The 9,594-nt window shown below is 56.9% G+C and overlaps 1 protein-coding gene across 1 annotated transcript in view; it reads right to left on the reverse strand.

The window, feature by feature from the left end:
* The window catches only part of SLIT1 (slit guidance ligand 1), a 47,577-nt gene that overhangs the window by 10,485 nt on the left and 27,498 nt on the right, over nt 1-9,594 (reverse strand). Inside the window, 16 exon segments of the mRNA XM_031061388.1 lie at nt 604-770; nt 877-1,020; nt 1,280-1,423; nt 1,651-1,725; nt 1,863-2,007; nt 2,448-2,471; nt 2,548-2,711; nt 2,860-3,003; nt 3,125-3,196; nt 3,302-3,373; nt 3,626-3,697; nt 4,204-4,351; nt 4,731-4,894; nt 5,217-5,288; nt 5,707-5,778; nt 5,918-5,989. Of these exon segments, the coding sequence (XP_030917248.1) occupies nt 604-770; nt 877-1,020; nt 1,280-1,423; nt 1,651-1,725; nt 1,863-2,007; nt 2,448-2,471; nt 2,548-2,711; nt 2,860-3,003; nt 3,125-3,196; nt 3,302-3,373; nt 3,626-3,697; nt 4,204-4,351; nt 4,731-4,894; nt 5,217-5,288; nt 5,707-5,778; nt 5,918-5,989 (1,751 nt within the window).

Consider the following 9,594-nt stretch of genomic DNA (forward strand, 5'->3'; position numbering starts at 1 on the left):
ATTCCTGGGACAACCGTATGCTATCTCGCACTGCTAGGAAAGGCGCAGGATGCAACCCTTCAGTCTTTGACGGGGTGGAGGAGGGAAAGCAGAAGAAAGGATGGTTTGTTTGTAAATATTTTCCAGAGGGCTCAAAAGCTGTTCTAAAATTAAAAAAAAAAAAAATAAAAAGAGGTTTTTCTCCCCACGCACACTCCCTGTCTGCTCCATCCGCCCACTGCCAGCTCCGGTGCATGTGCAAGGCTGAGAAGGGAAGGAGCAGGATGAACTCCAGTGGGCTTTGCCTACACCTCTGCTCCTGTCAGCACCCAGGGCACATTGTTTGCCAGCATGGACCCATTGACATATAAAAGCCCCAAGGTGCAGTGGGTGCAAACTCCTCTTCTGGCTTCAGGGTGGATATCTGAGTGCCCAAGGGCTGAGTATCAGGAAGGGAAACTTTTGTATCATTAGGGAAGGGGATTCATGGGGCCCCCTGAGTGACCGCCTTGCTACAGGCGCATCCTGGCAGCAAGGAGGTGCTGGGACAAGGAGCATGGTGTCATCCTGGGAGGAGCAACCTCGTCCCCCCTCATCCTTGCCATTGCAGGGCCCATGAGTTACCTTCCTCACACCTGAAGTCAGGGAAAGCCACATCCTGGAGCGGGATCTGCCGGAGGAAGTCAGGGTTTTGGCACCGAGGGTTCCCTGTCACGATCTTCCTCTTGCGCAGCCAGTCCCCCAGCCAGGCCAGCTGGCAGTTGCAGTTGAAGGGGTTGGCGAGCAGGTTCCTGCACACAGGAGAGAGCACAAGGGCAGCACCTGAACAACCACCAGGCAAGGGGACCTGCAGCAACGTGCACAGGCTGGGAGCATCCCCCCAGGCCCATGGCATACAGTGTGGAGAGGGACTGCAGCGTGTCAAAGGCGCCCGGAGCAATTGTGCTGATCTGGTTGTCGTACAGGGAGAGCAGGCGGACGTTGCGCAGCCCTGTGAAGCTGTCATTGTGGATGCAGCTGATGCGGTTGTTCCTCAGCATCCTGCAGAGGGAACAGAACAAGGGCACCTACAACACAGGCAGGCACCACGGGGGAAACCCACCTTAGCAGTGCTCAGGCTGTGCCCACCTCAGTGCTGGGCAGCAGAATGAGCCTGAGCAAGTCCCTGAGCAGCAAAAACCTGCCCCACCCAGCACTGGATGCAGCCAGCTGGTGGGCAAGGCATCCTGGGCTGGCCCTGCAAGGAGGCAAGGAGTAAGGACGTCCCCATCTGGGTGCTCATGGAGGAGAAGGGACTCACAGTGTCCTCAGCCCATCCAGGCCCCTGAACATGCCGCTGCGCACAGACTCCAGCTGGTTGACAGTGAGGTGCAGCTCACTGACAGAGGATGCCCCCTCAAATGCCCCATCCTCGATCTCTGACACCTTGTTGTTGCTCAGGTTGCTGTGAAGAGGGAAGAGCAGGCTGGGATGAGGACTCTACCCTGACCTGATCCTGAACTCTGCCTCCCCCAGATCCCACTAAGCACCCCGTGATGCCAGTGCTTCAGAGGACCCTCAGGCTGGGACATGCCCTCCATCTCACACCTCAGTCTGCCCTGGCACCAGGACCCCCATGTGCCTTCCCAGCCCTCAGCACTCCTGACATAGCTGTGCCTGCCCAATACTCACATTTTCTTCAGATGTGGGAGTTTCTTGAAAATGCCAGTGGCCTCCAGGATGGAGATCTCATTGTTGTTCAGGCGCCTAGAGTGGGCAGCAGGGAAAAGAGCTCAGGAGATGCCTGCAAAGTACCTGGTACAGCCCAAACCCTGAGCCAAACCCCAGTGCCAGCAGGGTGCCTGCTGCAGGAAGGAAAGCAGAGTGAGAGAGGAGACTCTTACAGCTCAGCTGTGGACTGGGGGATGCGATCTGGAATCTTGGTGAGTTTCAAGTTGGAGCACTCGACCACACCAGATTCACAGCGGCATTTTGGGGGGCAGATCACGTCACTGTTGCATTCACTGTTCAGCTGGTAATCCTCTGTCCCTATGTGATGGTGAAGGCAGTGTGGGTTCCCACAGGCAGAGGCACAGGGGACCGTACCTCCCCACTCTCCCTCTGATCCTCCCATATGCCTACCTGGTCTCATTTTCTTCCCTAGCTCCCCTCATTCCAGCCCTTGTGCAAATATTAGCTTTCCCCATGCCCAAAGCAGCTTATCTACAAGAATATTTTTCCTGGGTACAAGGGGCACTGCCCTGCCCACCACCCTCCCGCAAACAAAACTGGACCTTGGGGACACTTCTGGGCCCATCCAGGTAACGGCAGGATGGGAGATGCTACAACACATCCTGGTAGCCAGCATGTGGGAAATGAAGAGTGGTTCTGCTGAGCCAGACCACGGGGGTTTGGCACAACATCCCCACAGGCAGCCTGGCTGAAAGGGAGCACACACCCAAGCACATGTGTGCGGCTCCTCTGCTCACCTGGGATGAAATACTGCTCCTTGGCTGCGGAAAAAAAAAGCTCATCAGCCCTCTGAGCACCCAGACACCAGGCTGTGACAGGGCTGGGGACAGCTCTCACCCGAGCAGCGAAACTTCTTGCTCTTGATCTGGCCGATGCGCTTGTTGGCCAAGCGCCGGGGGCTGGCACAGCGGGCTCCACTGGTCTCCACGGGGTTGGCACGCAGGAAATCTGCCAGCCACTTCAGGTTGCAGTCACAGATGAAAGGGTTCTGGGCCAGGTGCCTGTGCCAGGGACAGCAGGTGACACACTGCCAGGGACAGCGGGTGACACCCTGCCAGGAGCAGCGGGTGATCAGCAGCTCCAGCCCTGGAGATGCTTTTCCCCCGGAGGCTCTCCTGCCCAGCCACGGGAGCTGGAGTGGACACTCACAGAGTCTGGATGGCCCGCAGCGAGGTGAATGTGCCTTTGGCCAGGCTCTGGATCTTGTTGTCATACAGAGAGAGCAGTGAGAGGTTCTGCAGATCCTGGAAGGCATCAGCCCGAACACAGTTGATCTTGTTGGCATTGAGAAGCCTGGCAGGGAGGCAGGGATGTGAGTCTGGGGATACCCCTTCACTGCACCACGGGTGCTAGGACCTCAATCCCGCTTCCCTCTGTCCCTGAAAAGCATCCCACACAGCCATTGATGTCTTACAGCAGCTGCAGGGCAAAAAGTCCTCCAAAGACACCCTTAGGGAGGTCCGTGATCTTGTTGCCATACAGCACCCTGGGAAAGAAAGGCTGGTGTGAGAGAGATGGAGGGAGTGGTGTGGGCCATGGTTAAGGGGTACAGCATCCGCCCCATCCCACCCACACCAGTGTAGGCACTTACAGGGAGTTCAGTGAGCGCAGCCCCTGGAAGGCGTCAGGGGCGATCTCCGAGATCTGGTTGTTGCTCAGGTCTCTGAAACCCAAAGGGAGAAGGTGGCCTGGTCCCCTCTTCTCTTGTCCCATGTCCTCATCCTTCTGCTAGTTCCAGGGGACCACCCCCAAAACCCAATATACAGAGCTGGGGTTGTCCAAGACCCCCTCCCAGTGCTGCCATATGGGGCACCCGTGTCACAGCAGGTGTCCCACGTCTGTCAGCTCTCAGCAGTGGCCAGCAGGGTGAAGGGTGTTGGGGTTCAGGGTGAGATGGCAGAGGCTGTACACTTACATCCTCCGCAGCTTCTTGTAGGGTGAGAAGGCTCCTGGGGGGATGGACTTGATGCCGTTGAGTTCCAGGCGTCTGCAAAGCGAATAGGGGGAGATGAGGGCTCTAGGGCTTGCCAAACTCCAGAACCCCACTGACAGAGCTGGGCCTGCAGGACCCCTAAGGCTGCAGTAAGTTACCCCACAGGAGCAGAAATATTCTGCCCAGAGACAAATTGCATCCTGTGGCTGGGGCTTTCTCCATCAGGGAGAGGTACCATGGGTGGGGAACCATGGTGGCTGGGGTGGAGGAAGCACCTCTTCCCCCCAGCACCTCGGGTTTGGGGGTGCCTGCTGCCTCCCACATGCTTTGTGCACTGTCCCAGCAGGGGCTCTGCACCATAATTGGATTCCTCTAAGGAGATTATTTCTCTATTTACATTTTTAATGCAGCTAAATCCAGGGCTAAATCTGGGCAGAGGGAGGGAAGGGCAAGGAAGGCTTGCTACCCTACGGAATGGCTAAGCTGCAGGGCTTGCTCCTGTGTTCCCAGTGCCTGGAGCCACCCAGAGCCCAGTGGTGATGGTGTGGGGCCATACTCACATCTCTGTCATGGTCTCGGGCAGGTTGGCGGGGATGGCCGTCAGCCCCTTGCCCCGACAGTCCACAATGCCATTGCTGCAAGCGCACATGGCCGGGCAGGAGCCGGAGGACAAGCTGCAGAGCTGGGCATGTGCTGAGTCCGTTTGTCCTGCCAGGAAAGCAGCCAGCATTGCAATTGCAAAGAGCTGAGCCAGGCCAGCATGTGGCAGCAGCCTGAAGAAGGGACCCTGGTGACAGTTCAGCATGCAGGGACACTTCATGGCTGAGTGGGTGCATAAGATCTTGGTGCACCCCAACCCCATGCAAAAGCTCCAAAGACACAGACTGATGTACTGTCACGCTGATAGGGTGGCACTGTCCCCTCACCAAGGACTGTGCTGACCTGAGATGAACCCACAGCACGGGTTCTGAGGCTCTGAGCTGGGGCACATGGCAGGGAGTGGAGATGGGCTGCATTGGTGGCACAAGCCTGGTCCCCCTGACCCACGTCCCTGCCCTGGCACCCACCACCTCCTCTGCTCCCTCACCAGAGCAGCTGAACTCGTTCTTTTGGATCTCAGCCACGTTGAGGCCACGAAGCTGGGCAGGAGCAGCACACTGGGTGAAGAGCCCGATGGTGGGGCGCTGGCGCAGCCACTGTGACAGCCAGGCCAGGTGGCAGTCACAGAAGAGATGGTTGGAGTGCAGGCGGCTGCAGGAGGATGGATGGAGCAGTCAGCAGCCACAGGACAGCTCCTGCCCACCCCTCTGCCCTCTGGATGCCCCAGCCTGGCTCATCCCAAAGGCTGGGGGGATTCAGAGGGAGATACAGAGGGGCTGAAGAGCATCTGTGACAATTTCAAGGCCACCTTGCTTGGCAGTACATGGGGATGCTCTGCAGGGGTGTCCCTTCTGTTCCCTCACCATGGTGCTGTCCCAGCACTATTGGGCCACCAGCACCAGCAGCAGAGCTGGGGACATCCCACTCTAGCCTAGGAGGCCACTCCCACCACCACCATGGCCCTGGCACTCACAACGTCCGCAACTTGGGCATGTGGTTGAAGCTGGAGACAGGAATTGAAGTGATATTGTTGTTATTCAGGGTCCTGCAGGAAGACAAAGAAGGGCAAACAGGCAAAGAAGGTCAGGGAAGACAGGCTGTAAATAGGCACTGAGATGGTCTAGGTGGCACTAATCCCTGGGAGCAACCTAGCACAGAGTGAATGGATGGAGAACTACAGGCTGGGGACAGCCCAAGCACCCCACAGGACTTGCTGTCCCTCCCAGGCATCTCCTCTCCACAGCCAGTGGCACCCAGGTGGCCCTCAGGGGCAGGATCAAGCTCAGGAGCACAGCTCTGCAGCACTAGTACCAGAACCCTGGTGAGCCCCTGCTCATGCCCAGGGAGAAATGGCATGCTGGGGATGTCCCTGCAGCACCTCAGTGAGGGGGGACACTCAAGGACACCCTCATCCTGCATGGGGTTGCAGACTGGAGGCTCCAGCCTTGTCCCCAGTCACTTACAGGACCTCCAGCCCCCGCAGGGCACGGAAAGCCCCATCCTCGATGCAGCTGATCTGGTTCTTGTCCAGTTGCCTGCAGGAGAAAGGGAAAAAAGGGAGAATTGTTGGGATAGCCTAGGCAGAGAGCAATCAGGGCTCCTGATCACTTCTGCTGCCTGCTGCCACTGGACCTGACCCCAAACTCCCTCATGCCCAACACTGCCAGGACTCACAGGTTCTTGAGGTCGGTGGCCCCACGGAATGCTTTCCTGGGGATGGCCTGGATGAAGTTCTCACTCAGGTCCCTGCAGAAGAAAGAGGCAGGAAGGCAAATGGGCAGTGCCTGCAAAGTGTGATGTCCCCTGGGAGCAGGGCATCCCGTGGGGCATGCCCCGGCAGTCAGTGATCCCTCAGGGACTCTGACAAACTGATTTGGCTTCAGGTCCTTGGCTGACCACTGTTCTGCTGGCTGTTCTGAAGCAAGTATGGTTCCATCCACGGTAGCTCAAAGTGACTGGGGCTCCCTGGGCACTGCAGTCCCTGGCTCTGACAAGCAGAGCTGACTGGCACAGCTCCGGGAAAACCTTCCGTACTTAAATGCTCTCTGCTATAATTACAGGTCCCTGCTGATTAACTGGTAATTACACTTAGTGGCTCCAGGAGGCATTCCCATGGAGCGTGACCTGCACTTCAGAGGGCACAAATAATCGGGTCATTATTTACTTCATCACTGCAGGGTACTGTCTGTGTAATCACCTGCTCTGTAATGCCAGGGCATGCCAAGCCAGCAAGGGCTCTGTGTTGCAGGGCTGACAGCAGGTCAGATCCCCTATCATGCCTGGGCTGGCTTTTAAAGACCATGAAGACCACAAATCTCACTGCAAGCAGGGTCTGGGTAAACTGACTCAGCTGTGGGAAGACCTGATTGTTTTATTTATTCTCCATGGCTCCCAAACAGCCATTCCCTCTCCCACCTTAATAGTCAGCAGCTCCTCCAAACTTGGCTGGCAATTGCATTGCCTGTTCCCATCCTGGGGTGCAAGCACAGCCCTGCTCCAGCCACCCCTGGGGCAGGAGGTCAAGTTCCCATCTCCTTCCTGGCAGAGGTAAACTGAGGCACAACATAGCATTTTCCCTATGCAAGTCCATGGATGAGTGAGAAGGAGGACCAGGGTATCCCACACAGATTAAATGTCCCCAGAATTACACAGGCCACACAGACAGCCCCACCCCAGCCCCAAGAGGTGGTTTAGGTGTCCAGAGATGTCAGCACTTCACACATAGTGCTCACCAGCTCTGCTTCAACATAACAAAGCCTTTTTGCTGTTGATACCCCACAGCTGGACCGGGTCAGGATGGAGGCACAGCATCCACGTTCCTCCCCATGCCCTCATTTCCTCAAAAAAGTGGGCTCAACAAATGGGCACAAGCTGCTTGCAAAACACCAGGAGGTCTCCAAATTGGGGCTCCACCCCAGCTGAAAGTTCACTAACACAATGAGAAAATGTTCCCAGAGGGAAGCACCAGCATTACTTGCATAGCTGCACGAGGAAAAGGAAAACAAAAGGACAGTGGGCTTGCCTAGCCCTCCAGTGGGATGCCTGACCACCAAGGAGATGCTATACAGTCCAGTGCGATGCACCAGCCCCTGTCCTCCGCACAGCTTGTGCATCACTCTGGGTCATTCCTGGGAAACCAAACTCGGCTGGCAAAGCATCACTGCCGGGGCAGTGGAGGGGAGATGCTGCCCCAGGAAGTGCCCAGGCTTCTGGAGAAGGACAAGCCCAGCTCCTCTGCGAGCAGCAGGCGCAGTTTCGCAGCAACCCACGTGGCGGCACTGCCAGGCTGCCCTGCTGTTCGTGCTGCCTGCGCCGCCTGCCCCGACTGCGCCGGCTGTTCCCAGACTCCGCCCGACCCGCCCAGGGGGATCAGGGTCCCCTCACCCTCTCCAAAGGGAAAGGACCCGACACCTGCAGCAGCCTCCAATTGCCCAGCACTCCTTCAAATACAAACATCTCCTCATACTATGCTGGGGATGTGATGAGTCTGGGGATCCCCAGGAATTGCACTGACTTTTCAGAAAAAGACAGCATTGCACCAATTCCTCTTTTCTCTTTTAGCTCCCACAAGGAATCCCTTAGAAAACTCTTAGGAAAAGATACCAATTTTTTTACATAGGCAGACAGTGATAGGGGGAACAGTTTTAAACTCAAAGAGCAGAGTTTTAAATTAGATGTAAGGAAGAAATTCTTTACTGTGAGGATAGCAAGCCACTGGAACAGGTTGTCCAAAGAACTTGTGGACACCTCATCCCTGGAAGTGTTGAAGGCTAGGCTGGATGGGGCACTGAGCAACCTTATTCAGTGGGTGCCATCCCTGCCCATGGCCAAGGGTTTGAACTAGATGATCTTCAAGTTCTCTTCCAACCCAAACCATACTATGATTCTATGAACCCTCCAGGTGCAGTTCATCACTCTTTCTAGCAAAGCACTCAGTGCATCACGTTCCTTCTTGGCAGCTGCCTGTCCTCCAGCATTAAACCCTCACAGAGGTGAGGACCACGCTTCAGTGCTCTGCACCCCTCTCCCAGGGGTGCAGGCCCTATCTGTGACTTGTCTGGCTCCCCCATGGAAAGCTCGCTCCCATTTCTCTGCTTGGAGCACATGGGAGTCCCAGTGCGCCCAGGGAGCAAACCCAAGCGTCTGTCTCCAAGCTGCTCATTTGCAGCTTGCGAGGGAAATGCTGCTAGAAGGTTGCAACTGACTTTGCGAGGCTTCTCCCCTTCACAGCTTTTTGTGACAGTCCCCGATGAAGTGCTGCCGTGGGGGGTACCGAAGCCAAGAGGGACAGACGCTGGATGGGAGGGTTTCAGCAAGGCCCCAGCACCGGGCATAAACTACATTGCACAATGACACAGCTGACAACACCAAGACAAACACATGCTTTGCCTGTGGAATCCTCGGCCCCGGCCCCCGGCGTTGGAACAAGGCACGGCCCCTTCCCTCCTGGTGTTTCATAGCTCCCAGCTATGTTTGCTTTACACTTTGGCGCAGAAGAAACAGCAGATGGCACGGCTTCTCCTCACTCTGCCGTGCCACTCGCAGCACCCACGGTGGCTGCATCCGTGCCACCTCATGCCCTGCTGAATACAAAAGTGTCACTGCCATGGCACGTGGAGTGCCAGCTTGCAGCCCTGCCCATGGGCACTGGCAGGTCTGACAGCCCTGCTGGGGACCAGCTAATGGATGGGCAAAGGCAGAGGAGGGGGGAGTTGTCACTGCCTCTTCTGGTTTCACTTTCAGGTATTGTCCTCAAGCTCCAAGTTTAAGAGTTCCTGGCTGTTGAATCCAGGTATTTACCAAACAGCCAGCCCATTCACAGTGCTTGTCCTTGCACACCACAAGGTACAGAGAGCTCTGGTAGTCCCAGGGGGGCAAAGGGAAAGTATAACAGGGGGTGAGGAGGTGATGGAGGACATCTCTGTCACTACACTCATCTCCCACATGGATTTCTGACCCAGCAAATGCCTGTACAACAGCAGCAGCCAGCTCCAACCCACAGCTGTGTGACGGCGAGAAGGCAGGTACCCACTTTTCTTCCAAGTCCTCCAAAAGCCCCATGGCCAGACTATATCCACACAACTCCTCCCTGGTCGGGCAGTGAGAGGGATGGCGGTGGTCAGGGATCGCGATTTCAGGAGCTTCTCTGCTCGCATCCTACACCCGGCTGCCCCGCCCCATTGTTGTGTGACGGCTGTCGGATACTCGCGGTATCCCTAGCGAGGCAGGAGGTGTCCCAGGGCTGCTTCTCCCGGCAGCCAGAGCCCCATCGCACCGCGGCGGTTCCCGGGGAGCCTCGGCGAGGAGCCAGGCGCGGCCGCGGCCCCGCGGGGCTGGCAGGGCCTCGGCGG

The sequence above is a fragment of the Geospiza fortis genome, unplaced genomic scaffold, assembly GCF_000277835.1.
Source record: "Geospiza fortis unplaced genomic scaffold, GeoFor_1.0 scaffold130, whole genome shotgun sequence".
Lineage (NCBI taxonomy): Eukaryota > Metazoa > Chordata > Aves > Passeriformes > Thraupidae > Geospiza > Geospiza fortis.